Source organism: Periplaneta americana, chromosome 4 (genome assembly GCF_040183065.1).
Source record: "Periplaneta americana isolate PAMFEO1 chromosome 4, P.americana_PAMFEO1_priV1, whole genome shotgun sequence".
In the NCBI taxonomy this organism is placed as follows: domain Eukaryota; kingdom Metazoa; phylum Arthropoda; class Insecta; order Blattodea; family Blattidae; genus Periplaneta; species Periplaneta americana.
Genome location: NC_091120.1, coordinates 72,945,578 through 72,966,445, shown reverse-complemented (window position 1 = coordinate 72,966,445; position 20,868 = coordinate 72,945,578). Strand labels below are relative to the sequence as shown.

At 34.8% G+C, this 20,868-nt stretch overlaps 1 protein-coding gene across 4 annotated transcripts in view; it reads right to left on the bottom strand.

The window, feature by feature from the left end:
• Window positions 1-16,971: 16,971 nt before the first annotated feature.
• The window catches only part of LOC138697922 (uncharacterized), a 48,812-nt gene continuing 44,915 nt past the window's right edge, over window positions 16,972-20,868 (bottom strand). For all 4 annotated transcript variants that reach the window (XM_069823526.1, XM_069823527.1, XM_069823525.1 and 1 more), the window contains exon 5: window positions 16,972-18,637. In XM_069823526.1, the coding sequence (XP_069679627.1) occupies window positions 18,447-18,637 (191 nt within the window). In that variant the 3' untranslated portion in view covers window positions 16,972-18,446. The remainder of the gene's footprint in view (window positions 18,638-20,868) is intronic.

Here is a 20,868-nt window from a genome sequence, read left to right as displayed (position 1 = left end):
CACAATGAGCAAGTTGATAAAAACAGATATGTGTTAAATTTAATAATAAATTGTATACGATTTTGTGGGGCACTAGATTTAGCACTATGAGGGCACGATGAATCGAAGGAGTTTTGTTTGCAAAATAGACAACTTCAACAAAAAAATGATGGATTTATTTTCAAGTCAGAAGAATAGGCGAATGGGTTTTATCTATCGCGCCTGGTCAACAAAAGTGCTCAAGTGCTCCAGTTGTATAAATTTGGTGAGTGATTATTATTATTATTATTATTATTATTATTATTATTATTATTATTATTATTATTATTATTATTATTATCACTTTTGTTGACGTCGTACAAAATTTTGTCCAATATTCTTTTGAGAAGATTAACTCCGTACGTAGATGAAATTATTGGGGATCATCAGTGCGGTTTTCGGCGTAATAGATCGACTATTGATCAGATTTTTTGTATTCGACAGATAATGGAGAAAAAATGGGAGTATAAGGGTACAGTACATCAGTTATTCATAGATTTCAAAAAGGCTTATGACTCGGTTAAGAGGGAAGTATTATATGATATTCTTATTGAATTTGGTATTCCCAAGAAACTAGTTCGATTAATTAAAATGTGTCTCAGTGAAACGTACAGCAGAGTCCGTATAGGTCAGTTTCTATCTGATGCTTTTCCAATTCACTGCGGGCTAAAGCAAGGAGATGCACTATCACCTTTACTTTTTAACTTCGCTCTAGAATATGCCATTAGGAAAGTTCAGGATAACAGGCAGGGTTTGGAATTGAACGGGTTACATCAGCTTCTTGTCTATGCGGATGACGTGAATATGTTAGGAGAAAATACACAAACGATTAGGGAAAACACGGAAATTTTACTTGAAGCAAGTAGAGCGATCGGTTTGGAAGTAAATCCCGAAAAGACAAAGTATATGATTATGTCTCGTGACCAGAATATTGTACGAAATGGAAATATAAAAATTGGAGATTTATCCTTCGAAGAGGTGGAAAAATTCAAATATCTTGGAGCAACAGTAACAAATATAAATGACACTCGGGAGGAAATTAAACGCAGAATAAATATGGGAAATGCGTGTTATTATTCGGTTGAGAAGCTCTTATCATCCAGTCTGCTGTCGAAAAATCTGAAAGTTAGAATTTATAAAACAGTTATATTACCGGTTCTTCTGTATGGTTGTGAAACTTGGACTCTCACTCTGAGAGAGGAACATAGGTTCAGGGTGTTTGAGAATAAGGTGCTAAGGAAAATATTTGGGGCTAAGCGGGATGAAGTTACAGGAGAATGGAGAAAGTTACACAACACAGAACTGCACGCATTGTATTCTTCACCTGACATAATTAGGAACATTAAATCCAGACGTTTGAGATGGGCAGGGCATGTAGCACGTATGGGCGAATCCAGAAATGCATATAGAGGGTTAGTTGGGAGACCGGAGGGAAAAAGACCTTTAGGGAGGCCGAGACGTAGATGGGAGGATAATATTAAAATGGATCTGAGGGAGCTGGGGTATGATGATAGAGACTGGATTAATCTTGCACAGGATAGGGACCGCTGGCGGGCTTATGTGAGGGCGGCAATGAACCTTCGGGTTCCTTAAAAGCCATTTGTAAGTAAGTAAGTATTATTATTATTATTATTATTATTATTATTATTATTATTATTATTATTATTATTATTAGAGACGATAATTTTATGCACTATAAGATCCCAAAATATGCATGCATTCATGCACTATCAAACTATGAAATATGCATGATCAAGCGAAAAATACATTAAAATATGCACTTTTATTTTTGTTTCAAAATGTCTTATTTCACTTCACTTTTTTGCATAGTTAAAAACCTAATAACATTTTTAAATTGGTTTCTGTGAGGTTCCTGCACTTGTCTCTATATTGCAAGAAGTTACGGGTTTAAACTTGAATGAACATATTTGTGACAGTGTCAGGTCAAATTCTTCATTCAAGTTTTCGCCACAAATAACCTTATCCACTGAACAAAAGAATCCGCAGTCCGGGTTAGCATTTATGATCCTGTCCAATTTGTTTTTCGCCGCTACATCCACTTTCCCACGGGCATAACTGAGGGATCTATGAAATTCTTTGAAGATTATTTCTTTTGTTGCGTTCTTGCTATATGTGAAACAGATGCGACATGCTGGTCGACTTGAAATTTTTTAGTACATTTCATCTGAAATTATAATAGACCTTACGGTTACCTAGATACGATTTAAAAACGGACATCGTAATTTAATAATTATTTTGAACAAGTTTTGTAATTTTTTTTTTTTACAAAGAACAATTGTCGTATAAAATATTCGGAAACAGAACAGCATTGTTTTACTCTTTACTCCAACAGTCGCAAAATACGACATCCTCATCTGACCTAATAAAATCTTTTCCTTTACAGTAATCCACTGTGCAAAGAATACACTTTTGGAATCTTTAAATTGGAAACATATTAGAACCACATTAACACGCGCAAACAGAATAAACAAGCACATTAACAACTTACGACATTCACACACTGCAAACACAGTTTAACGGTGATTCCAATTTTAGAAGAATCTAAATTGCTACTAGTACTAGAAAAGGAAGAGAATTTACAACCTCCCTGAAAGAGGATGCTTTTGACCTAAATTATTTGTCGACAATTTCCTTGAACCCTCTATATTTCCTCTCTACTTACTATTCTCAAAATATCCAACGTAATACATTTATGACACGCAGTGCACAGAGGGTCGTCGGTAGAGTGTTGTAAAAGTGGACTTCCGTCCAGGGAAAGGTCCTCTAACACCTTATTGAGAAAATCTTAACATTTTATTTAATTTTTCTGTTATTTAGTTTTTTTCTTTTTCTTTTTTTCTTCAATCCTGATTTCTGAAGCTAAAATATGGGACATAAAATCGAGAAACTAAGGTGTCCACACAAAACCACTAAAACATGCATTTAAACTGAATTTAATGTATATTATATGCATTATTAGGCTAAAAATTACCTAAATATGCATTATGCATGTTTTTATCCTTAAAAAGTCGAAAACATGCAAATATGCACGGGAAAAGTACACATATTTGGAACCGGCAAGTAATGAAATGGATAAGTACTAAGTAGCTATGAGCTATGTCCTATGTTCCTATAAAAACATGCATTTGCATGGAATTCTCGTCTCTAATTATTATTATTATTATTATTATTATTATTATTATTATTATTATTATTATTGCTTATGGTAGGAAAAAGAGATACCCTCCCCCTTAGGGTATCCTGGATATACCACTGATTTTGGCACTATGCATTAAATATGTATGAGCCGCCACTGCTTCAGACATTTTTAAATTTTAATGGCATGTTGGTTCCGATAAGTATAATATAAGTATCAAATATGTGTAGGTTTATTACAGTCAACTACTGATAAGTAAATTTGACTGTAATAAACCTACACATATTTGATACTTCTAAAGACATTCTTTTTCATTTTCAGCAAGTCGATTTTCAAAACTCTCAACTAAAGGAAAGGGCAACAATTTACCCGCTATAACCGAAAACGCTCAAAACTTCAGTTTTTGTTTGTGAAATCCTTGAATTCTGTTTGTGACTGAAATAAATATTTCTATTTTGTGTTGCATGCTTGCATTTTCGAAAATTTCGGCAAAATATGCTAGTTTGACACACCAAAAAATCCTCCAAAAGTTTATCACACTCTGGTTTTTCGTCCTAAAAATAATAAGAAGCTCGTCTTGAAGCTCTGTCACTCGCATTATTGATTTACCCTTAGAAAATAAATTGATATGCTTGGCCCCCATAGACTCGGAAAGCATTTGAAACACTCTAAGACTTAACTGATCTTGTTTTTTATATAATTTATTATTTTAATAACACATCCTAAAAGTCCCCTTTCAACAATTCTCATAATATTAACGTCTTCCTGTGCAAGAAACAATGAGTTGTCATTATTTGCTTGTAGTAGTGGTTTTGAGTTGTTGGCAGAATAAAAATTTATGATTTGAGGCTTTCTCGGCGTTGGTTCGCTAATATGTTTTCGCGGGATATCAGCCGAGTTAAGATTTTGGAATGCTCCAAGCTTTCGACTGCTATCTCTGCAGCCATCTTCAGGGAAGTGATGTCCGAACAGAAAGTCGAAAGGTTATATAGATGTGGCTGTCTCAGGTGAAACGGGATTGGTTGGCGGATCGGCCAATCCGGGGCCGGGAATTGTCATCGCTCGTAAGCTCCGCCCCTCCCGGGATTACTGCGTGAAGTTTGGCGGGCGGCGAGCCCTGTTCCGCCGGTTGGAATCGGTTGCCGTCCTCGGTCCGTGATCTTCATGACCTTGATTGTAAGAGGGCCTGAGTTGGTCTAAGGCCGGTGTCCATGCCTGACTGAGCTGGAGTCCACTGTCTCTGTTAAAGTTGTTTTTCTCCAGCTTGATCTCTATGGCCTCCTTGATTGTACGATCCCAGTAGTGGCTTGATTTGTTAATGACCTTGGTGTGGTCAAACAGTATTTTATGCTCCTTTTCTATGCTGTGTTGCGCCACTGCAGATTTTTCCGGGTAATACAGCCTGAAGTGGAATGCAACTTTTTAATAGAAATGAAACTGAATCAACAAAGCCTTCTTGACTAGTAACCGTCCATAGAGTTCAATGAAGATTCCATAGTTGGCACAACTGATAAGAAGAAAACAACTAAACATAACACACTACTGCCATCTAGCGTAATTTGTAATTTAGAGATGGTACAATAATATATTTGAAGACAGTTGTATTTTCGTAACTCAATTAATATTTTATTGTATTGGAGTACTTCGTTACTTCTAATCTTCATATACTTTCTTCTAATTGTGTAATAGTCAATTAAATCCCACTCGAGTTTTGATTTTCTCTAGATAAATCTCTAGTGAGATTACTGTTGATAAAATCTAAATAAAGTACTTTTGATAAAATATCGCACTATCACCCGGTCACACTTAAGATTGAAACTGACCAATATGTTCTGACCGTTTCTAAACTTTTGTTTATTACTAAGTGGAAAGCATACTAAGCATTGCTGCAGGTGTTGACTTTCATTCGAACTGTCGCCAAGCAGAAAAATTAAACTGAGCATTGTTGCAGGTGTTCATGTTTCATTGGTGAAGTCTGTCTCAAAATAAAAATGTACCATATCAAAGACTTGGTTATAAGTAAAAAAATTCGTTATAAAGAGATTTTCTGGATGACATAAGATTTTTATTTTTCAATTCCAAAATTTCGCGACACACTCCATGGGGCTGCACACTAGTTGAGAACTCCTGGTCTAGGCTATACATCCATCACATTTGGATTTCTTTCCTGACAACTTGTGTGATGAGCAGGGGGAGCGATTTTACCAGATATCGCTACAATGGAGTAATGTCTCAAGAAGATGGGATTGAACGATGAGGAGCGATTACTGCTGGTTTTTAAGAAGGGAAGATTCCAGTTCTCATAAGAGGAAAAAATAAGATAATCTCTGTTTTTTATTTCTCAGTTTTAAGATAGACAAGCTTCATACAAGAAGTGAAACCAGAGTAATTTTCCATATGCCAAAAATTATGATTTTCCAAACTATCGAGTAAATATGAAGGCCTGTCAGTGTTCAAAGAAATTGTTCTATAGGCCTACCATTTTATTGAAACTTTTGAAGACATAATGAAAATTTAGTTTTGTGTTGGGAAAAAAAAAATTGCATATTTCTTCGTAAGTTTTCAATAAACTAATTTGAAACGCATTTTTTAGCCAAAAGATGAGTAAGTATCGCATATTTCATAAGTTTACAATAAAATGATATGCAACAATTTCTTTGAGCACTGTATATAACACAAAAAAGTGACATGTTACAAACTTTTCACTGCCATTTTCGTGTTCAGCGCGTGAAGATTAGTTGAGATCAGCTAATTTGATTCGTGTTATGGGGAAAAAAACAAAAAATAAATTTGTTGACCAGTGTTATTTGAGCATATTGTAATATTGTACTTCACTATTTACATGTCCTATATCAATTACACTTGGAATGAATGAATGACTAGAATCTATACTAGGCCTAATAATAAAACTGTAACCCAAACTTTTCTGGTAATTTTCGCTTTTACAAAAATAATTGATGTTAACGTGTATAATGAACTGTCCAGAGATCGAAAATCACGTGTTTTAAATTTTTGTTTGTATGTCTGTTACCTTTCACGCTATTACCGATTTCTACGAAAACTGGTGTGTAAAATAATTTAGTTCGCACTTAGATTTTAGGCTATATGACATTAAAAATGGGTACTTTCTTTAAAAGGAGAAGGATTATAAGGGGGATTGAAGTAAATAAGTAGTAATATTTCGCTTATTATTGATTTTTTTCGGGTAATATTACATAACAAAAGTTGTTTTAAAAATGTTTCCGACAAGTTTTATTCTGGTAAAATTTTTATAAGATATATTTAAAGAGATACGTATGCCTATATGAGTTTTAAATAGCAATGCGTTTTATATCCGTGTCGTCTCAATAAAGGCTGATATAATAAAATGAAAACAAAGGACTCTACGATTATTTAAGGTGGCCTTGTATAACAAGCGGAAGATATTAATTTAACACTGTACTTTTTAAAATTTATTGAGTACGCCCGATCGAGTAAAATTCATATTCAGGGGCTATACAAGAACAGATACATAATACCACTGTGTTGTACAACATAACAAATCATAAAGCTACAGTCTGTGAAAAACATAAAATATGACAAGAATTAAGGAAAGAAAATAAATAGGAACAGTAAGGTATCACTGAAGATTTAGGGAGAAAAAAAGAATAAGAAACCATAAAATAAATAAACCAACTGAAAATTAAAATAAATAATCTTGCCGCAACGTTTTTTCTTAAAAATTCCTTAAAACTCCGGAAATTGGTAAAACTTTGTATTCTAATGGAAAGTTGGTTAAAAATGATTAAAAATGCTTAATCCCTTTCGTACCATTTTTGAGAAAAAATATTTGTTTGTAGCAAGTGCAATGAAGCGCATAGGTATGACTATCCTAGTAAGTAAATAAAGTAGACAAGTAAATAAATAAATAAACAAGTAAATAGAGTTACAGTGAATTGCACAATCGTGCGTCATACGAAAATGGATGTCACGAGAATTGTTTTGGCATTTAAGTATAAATATTACAAAATGTATACAATATTAGGTTTAACCCAATATTATCTACTACTTTCTATGAAGTGATCCTGCAGACGGCAGACAGTGTGTTCGATTCTCGAAATTGGTTACTACCTATTCCAAACCGGAGCCTTTTTTAAATTAAAATATGATCAACGTCAATAAGTTTATTGAAAGAGGTTTACTACAACTAAATGTACTTGTAGCACTAAATAATGATGATGACAGATATACGTGACAGTTACACATTACCTGTACTTGCGTTCCAACACAAACACACAAATATATCTCCTTTAACCTTGCAATTCTCTTGTGCTCTTGTATACCGGCTGTCTGCTCTGTGGTTCTTCACGCTCTGGCGTCTCGTTACGCGCATGCGCAGGGACGTAGCACAACAAACGCGATCAGTAAACTTGCAGCTCATACGCCGTACAATTTCGTGTGAAATTGATTCATAGGGTGCGCACGCAAAGAAAACAGGTTGACTGTTCGCAGGCACCCGACACCAGCCAGCAGGAAAATGCTTACGCGTTAGAAATATATGGAGAACATTGCAGGTTTAAGTCTGTCAGAATTCCGATAAGCTTAGCAGAATGCATTCCATTGTTTCTCACAGATGGCACAGACCTCTCAATACGCTCAGAGCTCTGTATAGACAGAGTAGTGCGAAGGTCGGCGTCTGGATCATTGCTGGAATAAGGAAATTGACGCTATCTCTTTTTTGTTTTTTATACTACAGATTCCATTCTAGGACACTGATGATAGAGATGGGAAAAGTTATTATTTTCTCGTAACAATTCCATCTGTTACAGTTCCTTGAAAATACTAGTTCCAAATAACAGTACTATGTATAAAGGTGCATAGTGGTATCTTAGAGCATATACGGACCTAGATCATATATGTAACAGATAACTCATCGCTATGTTAAAATCGGCAGCAGTTTGAAGAGAACAACCGCCAGGATCGCCACCCGTCTGCCATAAACGAACACGATATGGCAGTACAGTCGCTAATGCAATTCAAATGGGAATTATGACGTGACTCCTTATGTAACAACTAGATGGCAGCGTAGTAAACCTGACAAAAGTTGTTAACCTCAAAGCCTATAAGGCCGACCTATCTGAGTATATATGATCTAGGACATAACTTACGTATGACTAGTATCTAATCCAATGGAACCAAGAAGTTAGATAATCTCTTTCTAACTCGTTGAATGGAACAGTAGTATTTTGGAACATGCACGTACTGTACGACTAGTATGTAATATAACAGTGGTATCTTGGAATAGGTACGTACAATCAGTATGTAATGTAACAATGATATTTTGTACGCTCAATGCTACATACTTCCCGGCCCGGGCATGAGAGCGGCTCAGTCTAGCCGGCCAGAGCTGCTCTCGCTCCGCAAGGCACTTCAATTCCAAGCCAGAGCAGAACGTTCACGCAGTGGCGGACTCACATTACAGCTACCTTCCCTGCATTAATATAACAAGAGCCACGGTTGTTCTAGTCATTCAGTCTGTCAGTACATAATAGTTTATAAGAATATTACATCAATCCATTGTACATTACAGAATTTATAACACTCTTATTAATTTAATGAAATAAACTTCGCTCTATGCACACACACAAATCATTAGGCTTATTTACATAACTCGTACGCACAGACTGCAATCTCCTCACCACGGTTCTACGAGACAGGCGTATGGCTTCCACTTCCCCTACTTGCTGTGGACAGAGTTCATCTGCCAATATAATTAAACATCGCTTGATGAATTCACCTTCGTTGAATGTTTTCAATTCCTTTGCAATTTCGTGGCAAATTTTGTAGCTAATTCTCATAGCCGATTCACTAAGTGCATTATTGTCATCCTGTTAATACATAATATAATATAATATAATATAATATAATATAATATAATATAATATAATATAATATAATATAATATAATATAATATAATATAATATAATATAATATAATATATGGCATGATATGATGTGATGTGATATGATATATGATATGACATGATATGATATATGATATGACCAGGGAACGGATTTATATGGACTAAAAATATATGAAATATGTAAATATATATGTAGTTATTTTTACCAAAATATGGAATTAAATATGGATTTTTACCAAAATATGGAATTAAATATGGACTTAAAATTATAAAAAAATGACTATGTACGTTAAATATTGGTACATTTTAATCAAACTAAACAAAAAATATAATGGACGTACCTTATCTTCCAATGTAGTTTCAACAAAACACAATTTTTATTGTCTGTTACCATAACAATAGGTTACAAACATTTCTTTCAAGTGCTGAAAAGTGAATCTTCTTCTATTGTCTCTGAGGATAGATTTATACTGACTAAAAGAGCGTTCGACGTCACAAGAAGTAACTGGTACATAATTCAATTTCACAATGTCTGCTGGGGATAAGTCCAAGTTAATCTTCACTGTTGATTCACCACTCATCACAGCAACAACCTTTTGTAGTTCTTCATATCCAGGGTTTTTTGAAAGTACAGTGTCCACCTTAGCTCTTACTGCATCTGCAACTTTACCTCTACCACGATTCAGTTGTTCCACAGTACTATTTATAATTTCAAAACTTTCAGATAGTGAAAGGTGCCTATTTTGGAGACTTTTGAGCGTTTTTATGATGCATGAAAATGTATGCTGAATGTGAGCTAAGTCATTCTTCACACTTATGTCACAGGTAACTGTTTTCGCAGTATCAATTGAGACTGCATCTTCAGAGTCCAATGCAAGGAGAACATTGTTAATAGAGTCTATATGTTCGGCATAATATTCAACTGCTTCTAGCCATGTACCCCATCTAGTTAAAATTGGCTTTGGTGGCAATGGAATTTCAGGGTACATTTCTTTCAACACGTTAACTCTACTGGGAGCTTTGAGAAATACTTTTTTCACTGATGAAATCAACAAATCTACTTTAGGGAAATTGTCTCTGACCACTTCTGCCACACGATGAAATGCATGCGCCACACAAGTAAAATGAGTCAATTTAGGATATACAACAGATAATGCTTGTCCAGCTTTGACCATATAAGGGGCAGCATCGCTAATAAAGAATAACACATTATCGTACATAATACCCTTTGGCCACAGGATACCCATAGCTTCGTTGAACAGTTTAACTATAGTTTTGTTATTGCACTTTTCTAGAACATCACAATGTAAAAGAATTCGTTCAGAATATTGTTCACTTAACAAACCGATAACTACATTACCAACAAGTCTACCTTCTTTGTCGGGAGTCTCATCAATGGAAACCCAAATTGAACTATCTTTAATTTCATCTCTTATCTTCTGTATTGTCTCATCGTAGATGGATGGAGCATACGTCTTCCTAAGTGTTGACTCATCCGGGATTGTATGTTGAGTATATTTTTCAAGGAATTCCCTGAAGACCTTATTCTTTAGTTTGTAGAGAGGAATATCAGCAGAGATGAGAGAACGGCACAGGTCGATGTTAAACTCAGATCTTACATTCGATGTTGTTGGTTGTGTTAAAAACAATTGTCTCTGCTTGGAATTTAGTTGTTTGTTGGCCTGATGTTTACTAGTTGTAATGTGTTGTTGCACCAGGAACTTTTGTGTAGATGATACTGCACACTGACACAAATTACAAAATAATATTTTATTGTCAGTTGATAAACCATCTTCTTTAAATTCTGAAATGTAACTTGTTAGTTTTGATTTTAAATTGACTGAATGACGTACTTTTGGCATATTTACCGTCTTTATAGTATGATTTACAAAACTGAACCTATGTGTACTCTGACTGGCATTTAACTGTTGAGCTGCACAACTGAAGTCTGTTAAAAATTTTAAATTAAATTAATACAGTTTTGTAACTTACTTTCCCATTGTTGATAGGACTGCTAATTTTCAAATAACTCTGATGTTAAAGGGATTACTGAACATGTGTTTAAATCTCTATTGTTGAAATGTATTTTTAAAAGTTAATGGAATTTTGTTTTGTTTTATTGTTAAACCTAATATAATATGGACTGTTTTATATGAAATATGGAAAATATATGGAAATTAACGAAAATATGTACTAAACTCTAAAATATGGAAAAATATGGAAAATAAAAGTAGGATTTTTCAACCCTACACATTGTGAAACATAAAGATAATGCAAAATATAAATTATATTAGCTTTATAAGTAAATATGTATTTACATATAAATCCTTTCCCTGGATATGACCATAAATTAATACAACTTAGAAAACATGTTTCTCAGGTACATTATATTAGAGTATCTATTCGATATTTATATTGCATTATAAGTTATTATAATACATTTAGTAATATATAATTTTAAATTATACAAGTATTATGATATATCATAATACTTGTATAATTTAAACTGATATATTACTAAATGTATAATAACTTATAATGCAATGTAAATATCAAATATATACTCTAATATAATGTACCCGAGAAACATTTTCTTTAAGTGATATTGATTTATGGCGTTCATTACCAACACATTTGTCATATTCAGTAGCATGTTGTAAAGAATAATGTCGTTGGATATTGAACCTCTTAATCCGTTGGAGTGTTTTATGCCAAATTAAACACTTTGCTAATCCACTACTCTCTACCAAAAAGAACTCCTCCTCCCATGATACATTAAAAACATTGGGAGTAGCGGGCCGCTTTAGTGTATGAGCGGAAGCTCCGTCTTCAAAGTTCGTCTCATACTGCAGTCACCACTGCACCGACACTGAATGACGTACAGTATGCTTACGTCACAGCGCTCGCAAGACGCGCTCTTTAAAGCACACAGCGCTCATTTCTCAGAATCACGTAATGTGCCCAGCCCTGCTGTATGCCATGTGATGCAGTATGGTGGCATAATGAACTGAGATGTGAATTCGTAGAAAGGAAATGTTTTCTAATGCCAAACTGAATTCGTAGATCAAGTTTGTTCGAAGAAGGAAATTTAATGTAATTTTAAATTATTTGTAAATTTATTACGAAATCGAAGTAGATCCCAATCATAAATAAAATCTAACCTATTCTTACCTTTCTGCCCAGCTCAAGTTCACAATGGTGTTCAGTTTCTCCAAAAATTAGTAAATAAAAAGCTACAATAATTTCAGCCGTGCTAAAATTCATAATACCGTCATGAAGAGTAATAGTCTCACTGTAATGAAGCAAAACAATTTCAACCTTTGTACTTTTTTTAAATAAAAAATCTTCAACTTTCTCTGCTGTCTCATTAAGGTTACAATACAGTCAAGTTTGAATAGAATTTAGTTTAATTTCAAGAACTGGTAGTGAAACTAAAACTGGAAAACATGTAAATAAAACTTAACATATATATTTTCATCTCCCTTGATAAAATAAATGAAGTAGTATACTTACTGTTAGAGACTTCATGTTCGCAACGATATGTAACCAAAAGCAGAAAGACCATGACACTACAGTCTAGTATATAGTCACGAAGCTCAATACGTAGGGAATATGCATCCATAGATAGTTGCTAACCACTAGGATCGCTACTATCGCCTCATCACAGACAATGCAAAATAGTACCGGCACAGTCCTAGTACCCTCAACAACTCAAGCTTCGTGATTGTACAGTATATACTAGACTGTGATGACACCCAGCCAGACTTTACGGGAGGGAATCGGAGTACCGGTATTTAATTCCAGGAGCTCCTTTTTGGCGCGGAGGGAATCGGTATATTTAAAATTACTGCTTCTGAGGGAATCGGGAAAAAATTAACACCGTGGGAGGGGGAGGGGAGTCTGTAGCCACCAGGTTATTTAGTAAGTCTATGGTAGCCACCCGTACCGAGGGGTTTAGGGTTGAGAGGGAGAAGGCAAACTCTCCTGACCTGGTCGCTGCTCATTGCGTAGAACCTAGTTTGGGACAAAAATAACGAGGCTATAAAATAGACCACAAACAAATTATTTAAAAATACATATTTTATTTCATGAGTTAATAACTTTATAACGAAGCACTGCTTCTCTTACTTTGATGAAATTAACGCTCCTGCTTTCACAAGATGAAGCAACTTACAAGTCAGACTAAAGGCAGTCTCCACCTTCTAACAGCTCAATAAGGCAACAGTATGTAAACAGATGATTATACGAACACACTTTGAGCTTGTTACAGGAGTGTCACATAAAGTCATTCTCTTACGTCATGTATATAAACAAGAATGGCGTCAATTAGTTAATTACACAATTTCCAGGAAGAGACTTGTGATCATTTTTGAGAGGAAAACTCAAGAGTCTTGAATGAAAAATAATTTAAATATTCCTCATCTGAAACCAGGGCTAGGAGGACTACGCCTTAAGTCGATGTAGATTTTGTTACTCTGACAGTGAAAAATTAGAGAAGGGGAAACGATTATGGATAAAAACCACTTAAATCTAAACATGCATTTTTGTATGTTCAAGGGGAGGGTTCAAATCTGTTAACCCCCCCCCCCTTGCGTACACACCTGTCTGAAACTGAGTTTGAGCTTATTCAAAGAATGTTAATGGCCATGTGTATCAACATCAGTTTTTATAACCACCGTATAAGATAGTACGCAACCTTTGGTTAAGTTTTTTTAACAGTGCATAGACTTCGATTATTACTTAAACAGGTTAATCACTGTGATCTCTAACCGGTCATATTCCGGCGGTTAAAAGAGATAACCAGTGATTAGTAGACTTGAGAGCAAAATGGCAGCCAGATCCACGACTGATGATTTCGAAGATTATTATTATTATTATTATTATTATTATTATGATTATTATTATTATTATTATTATTAGACCTATTATTATTATTATTATTATTAGACCTATTATTATTATTATTATTATTATTATTAGACCTATTATTATTATTATTATTATTATTATTATTATTATTATTATTATTATTATTATTATTGTATCTGGATTGCTGGGATAGGAATTATAGTGATCGTGAAGATTTGATAGTCGCTAGTGGAAGTAGAGAATTCTTACGAGGAATTAGGTAACAGAAAATTTCAGAGCAGACTTGGTTTATTGAAATTTTCCGTGTCATTTCTGCTGCAACATATGTAAGTATCGCTTACAATAACCAACAAACAGAAATAATTCAATTTCTTCTATTAACCGGCTGTTACAACATTAGTATTCAGTAGAACTGACTTTCAGCATTTTAAAAGACTACACAGAATCCAGTGGCGGTTCTCGGGGGAGGGAGGGGAGGAACGTCCTCCTCACATTTTTCTTCTTTTGAAATTAAATGCCAAATAAAATGTGCGTCTTGAAATTCGTGGAAGATTCGATAATTTTTAAGTTCACAGCTATCAGAAAACCTCGGTTAATCGCGTTTTAAACGACGCGTGCTCATGTGCTGCGCGAAAACTGTAAGAAGAATGCGAGATTGTTTGTGAGGAGGAAAGCCAATCCTTCTGCAGTTAACACACATAGACAACAGCGCACTAGCGGCCAGAGAAAGAAGTGCAGAGTTTCAAAGCAAGTAAAATGAACGGATAGGGAGGAGATCCTCCTCTGATTCTGCGCATGAGCGAGAGATAGTGTAGCAGACAGAAACCGACTGGCCGTGCATCAAGCCAGAGTCCGTGGATGTAGCAGAGTAGCGAGTCGGCCGCCATTGTTATTCCTTTTCAACACGCGTGGGATAGGAATATTTAAAGTAAAACTTAGATATTTTTAATTTGAAGAAAAGAAACTTCAAAAGGATATTCGTATATTTCAGAACATTATTGTTAGTCAACATACAAATGTACAAAAAACCTCATTTAATAATACTGTATTATTACAGCATAAATATGCATTTAAATGTTCATATAGGCCTACATCACAATTATAGGTATTACAGCAGCATGAACTTAATAAATTACGAGCAATAAATGAAAACAACAATGTTGCGTGTTAGTAGCTAGTCTCTTTCAACACGTGTGATGCTGTAGTGTCTGCGAAAATGCTGCGAGGTTGTGAATTTCCTTGTAATTGTTAATTTGTGCGATATCAACAATGAATGGAAGTGAAAACATATTTTGGATAATTTAGGAAACTCAGTTTACAAGAACAGATTATTGCTATGCAAAAAGGGAAAAGCAACCTAAAAACTACCTGGTCTTACATGAATGCATGTAGACTAATTTATAGCATGTTTATTTTAAGAAAGTGTCATTTTGTACTGTTAACTTCTTTTCTCCTCTTAAAAAAATATGCAGGAGCCGCCACTGACAAAATATCTTTTGCTACGTCGCAGATTCAAGGGAATGAGGTTATCAATGGATTTTTGGATATTGCACAGTCCCCTGGTATAATTTGGACGGAGTTTCACAATAATAGATCAACCAACAATTTGAAAAAAAAAAAAAAAGAGAGATATTTGCACAAATCTATTGATGGCAGACTAATTTAACTCGGAAAAAAAATCAATAATGCGATATCTGAATTTTGCTGCCATTTATAAGCAAAAATTTGTTTATTGCATAAAATTCATTTATTTATTTTGTTTTGAAAAATTCAACTGCTGGTCTCTTATTAAAAATCGGTTTGCCTTTTTTGGTATTATTTGTGCTATTTTTTTAAATAGTATGAATGTTGTAATACTTCTTGAATAAACTGTTTTATAAAACACATATTAAAAAAACTGAGGCCAATATCTTGAATCAGGTTTTTGGCGCTTGGTCTATTATTGCATAACTCCTCCAATTGCGATCCTGGATTGTTCGCACATTCATATTAATCTCCTGGTGATCTGTGTTTCATCCTTTTCCCTTTATGAATAGCTACTCTATAATGTTTTATATTACCGTACATATTTATATCTAGCAATTAGATCTACCAATACTTCATACACATGTTGGGGAATAATCATTTTCATTTTCCATTTTGTAAGATTTAACCTAGCGCCACTAAAAAAAAAGAAAAGAAACAAAGAAATGGAACCTGGAAACATAACAGCGTCTAAGACAAACAAATGCAACAAGAAAAAGTAAGATACGTTCTTTTCAACGTAGAACGGAGTCAGCACAGTCGTTTTTAGGCACTGATTATTGTCTTCGCTGAGATAATTGTGGGTGCTTTCCTTTTGTCACTTTATACAAACGATCGTCACATACTTTGCTTGATTAGATGAGATGTAGGCTAATCAAATGTAAATAAACGGTAATTATAAATGGTTCACAGAAGTTATATTTTAACCACGGTTTCCTAACCCAAGGTTACTACATTTTTAGAGCCGAGGTTGATGCACATCGCCACACGAGTACCAACTGATGTGATATTGCGCTCACTTTTAGAAAAAGTTACTTTAAAATTGAATGTGTAGCAAACAAGTACAGAGTTAGAATTATCATCACTAGAGGACGAATCTGTGTGCGATTAGAAAACGAAACGCGACGCGACGAATCAGCAACACAGTCCATGCATACTAAACTTCAGGGACAACGCACACAGATCCGCCCTCTAATCATCACATATTAAGTGAACTGAACCATTCATTAGAATAGTTAACTCAGGATGAAAAAAATGAGGAAGTAACTTGATCGAGACAAGCAACATAAAATTCTCACACTACCTATTATAAGGCATCCGACAAGGAAAACTCTGTGCGCAGAAACCAGCGGGCGTGACTATCTCTTGCTGATGATATATGCTCCCCTTCCCAGCATGCTTTCACGCTTACTGTAGGGGTGTAAAGGTGCGTACACACTTAGCGAACGAACAACGAACGAATGCATTCGCTGACTGAAATCGAAACGTGTGTACTGTACGTCGCAGTAATGGCAAACCGATCGTTTGGTTTGCCTTCGGAAGTGATCCGTCGTTTGTCTGTACATCAAAGGAAGTTGGTATTCGTTGTGGACGGGATTTGCCACTAGTTTGTAGTTGGTAGCAGAACGCAGCGCTTAGTTCAATTTCACCAACAGGATGTCGAAACTGGAGTGGACGGAAGACGCTGTTATAAATCTTATTAATGCATATAGGGAGCAGGAAACTTTATGGAATTCCAAGTATCCTATTTATCACAATAAAGTAAGAAAACATGATGTCGCGGAAGCTATTGGAAAGATGTAGGCGAGTCAAACACGTGCAAAATTTGAAAATTATTTTTGTTTATTTATTTTCAGTGGATACATAGTCTACTTGTTGTTTATTGTAGGAAGCAGAAGTCGAAAAGAAAATTGAGTCCCTACTGACATCATTCCGGAGGGAAAGACAGAAGTCCATAAAAAGATCTGAAATGGGGAGTGATGAACTGTACGAGTCAACTTGGTTCGCGTATAAACAAATTCACGCCCAGAAACAAAAACAAAGTTCCAACCTTGTGCGCACAAAATAAATTATTGGCACTGAAAAGTGCCTTTTCGTAAGCATGATGCGCATTCGACAAACACAGACAAAAATCTCTTTTTAGTATTTTGAGATAATTATTGTCAGTGAAGTATCCGTATATTGAAACTTTCCCCTTCTTGCAGTTGTACCTTAATAAAATCTTCCAGTTCCTCAATTATATCAGTACATACTTCTGGAACAATCCTGGTGATCAGCTGTTTCGGCACTTTGAATAAATATATTAAACTTGTATACGAGTCTCCTGTAGCGAGATATCGAAGTGTTAATGCTAGCCTTTCCTCAATAGATATTGCTTCTCGCTAGCCTGTGTCTTTCTTTGAAATTTTTGACCCTATTTTGCACAGTAATATTTCGAAGTCTGTTTCTGAAATGCGACAGAAGTTGTGAAACTGTCCCGATTCCATTCGACGTAAATCATGAAGCAAGTCAGTGCCTCTATATTGATTGCGACTTTCGTAGAGTAGCGTCTGTCACCATCGTCTTTTGTAGTTTTAACTTTCTTTTTGTTAAACTGCCTATGATAACAACAGCTGCACTTGCTATGATTATATTTTCGTCTGCCATTATTGCGGGTAATCAGCGAAAGTGAAAGTTTTCTGACCATTTGCTGATGGTTTGTACGTTGCTCCAAACAGCGAACGAACAACGAAGTTTCGCTTCATCATTCGTTCGTTGTTCGTTCGCTAAGTGTGTACGCACCTTAAGAGGGTTATAGCATGCGCGCCGCGAGGAGTCCGAGCTGAGTTTTCCTTGTAGGATATTTAGAGTCTCCTCATGAATTGCACATTAAACTTTTCTTTCAAAATGTGATGTTACATTTTTATTAATGTATTACTGCACTTCCAAGGAAGTAAATTGGCAGCAGAGTGTTGCAGTTACAACATTGTGCTGACTCAAACGACCTCTGAAATAGACTTGCTGGGATTGCTAGAGCACAGAGCTTTCGCCTCTTCTGGATAGGTAATATGCATTTGATCGTTTGGGAGTTCAGAGTTGTAATAGACAACAGGAGTGGTCGGAGTCCTTTCTTCTTTGATTTGTCGGTAGTAGCGGTACGGCACTAACCAGAAGAGCCATCCTAGTCCTGAAACACACGACATTGTTACTCTCTCAAGTAGAAGTACAAGGCTGTATTAGAGTGGTAATCGTTAACGATAATCTCCATATGTACGTATAACGTACAGAGAAATTCAAGGTGTAAAGCGAATTAGTGTTCATCATCTTCCTTTTCCAAGGAAAGACGTGTCCGGTGGACATAAACGTTATCGACAACTAATCTCTCTTTGCCATAAAATACATGTCTACATCCAATGGTATTTCAATTTGTGTATCTTTTTCGAATATTAACCTGTCTATTATTCCGTAAATAAAAAATTAAGATTGCATGGAAAGAATGAAGTCTCTATTTGTATATATGCGAAAAGAGGATTTGTAAAAATCATCAGAAGGAAGAGATATTTCTATAATTTTTGTAATATTATTAATTCAGTAAACTCGTAATATTTTCAAGCAATAACTTCAAAATTACATTAATTACTTATTTATTGTAAATTCTTGTTTAGTATAATTATGTAGTAAACACCTGTTTAATTATATTTCTAAATCCATTGAAAATGACATAATAAGATAATACCGATCTTGGCAAATTATTTTTTCTATGACAGTGTGTAAAGCTGCATTTTACCCACCGTTATCAATGCCTAAAGCGTAAACACAAGTGCGTAAAAACGTATATAACCACTTTAGGCACTGCTCTTCATTTTACGGACTGCCAAAGAAATAGTAATATGCGTTACAAGAGCGGTATGTTGAAGTTTTCATGTTCGAGGAAAAGTTTGAAAAAGCGAAACGTAGTTGAGCTTTTTTAATTTCCGAGAATTGAAAGAAAACATACCGCTCGTGTATCGTACATTATTTTGTGCGAAGATCGTTTATTACATATCTGAAAGAGGAATTTCTAATTAGTTGAAATGAAATCTCCATCTTGGTTTCTGTTCAATGACGGCAAATTTGCAAAACAAAAATATCTATCTTCAACATTGTTGCTTTAAAATGTTTTCTGTGTTTACTATACTCCAGCAGGCCGTGATATACGTCTGTCTTTTTTCCCCCAGTCTATGATGAGTCTGGAATCTTGTTGATTTTTTCACGGCTTCCTTAATGTTACTTGCATCACGAATGCAGTAACTTTAGTGGAATTGTAGAGTTTACTTAATTTTTGCAAATATTTAAAAACAATAATTAACAGTGCAATTTAGGTGAAATTGCAGTGGTAAGTTTCCAATTTATAATTATTACTATATTGAATGTCTCTAAAAATAATATGTTAAAAGCCTAAAGGCCTCCCCACACCGACGCGAAATATTCGCACCGGTGGCGAATGTTTCGTTTCGCAAAGTTGCCACTGCCTCAGTGTACATTGCGGTATATGAGTGTGCCCACACCGACGCGAAAGTATCGCCGGACGTCTGCGAATCTGCAGCGTTGAAATTTAGATTCGCCGCATGCGCGGTTTTTTTCGCTGCCGCCGCGAATTTTATGATGGCATTCTGTGAGAAATAGTAGGAAAACATCCAGTATTATACGATTTATTCTAGAGGATTACAAGTAAGTAAGGAAAAATGGCAATATGAGATGCAATCCAATTGCAATTTAATGAAAGTGGTAAGTTATTCACATCTTTGACATTATCTTAAGAGAAAAATTCTAGCCTACATACGGCCTGTCTATAAGGAATAATTTCATATTCGCATCTTTGTTGACTTTTATCAGTCCTTCAGAATATCATAGCATTGCTTAGTACAGAAATATATTTCTAGAGAACCTACCTATATGAACTTTGCGTCATTTAACATCTTACTAAGGTTTAATACTTCAAAGTTAATAATTTTCTTAGTTTAGGAAAAGTTTCATTCTTAAAAGCAAACATATAAGCCTATATTTAATAGCAATTTTTTTTTGTCAAAACTAGTGTCATTCATATTTTATTCCTATGAAATACTCTAGGAACTTTTATATTGGCTTGTATAGAAGAGTTGTTTCAATAAACATAAATAGGCCTATTAATTGTTTTCATTAAACCTTACGGATTCGCGCTGTATCTCCTAACATTAGTACTCGCGTTTGGTGTCACTACAATCAATAATAATCAATGTTTTGGACTTAGGCTAATATTTTTATTTTATTATGCGATATTTGTGTACATAATGTTAAAATAACCGACTTGCAATTAATTTTTAAATATTAAATATAATATTATAGGATTGTTGTTTAGTCAATTTTCCGAAGACAAGTCTGAACCTCACACATGATACC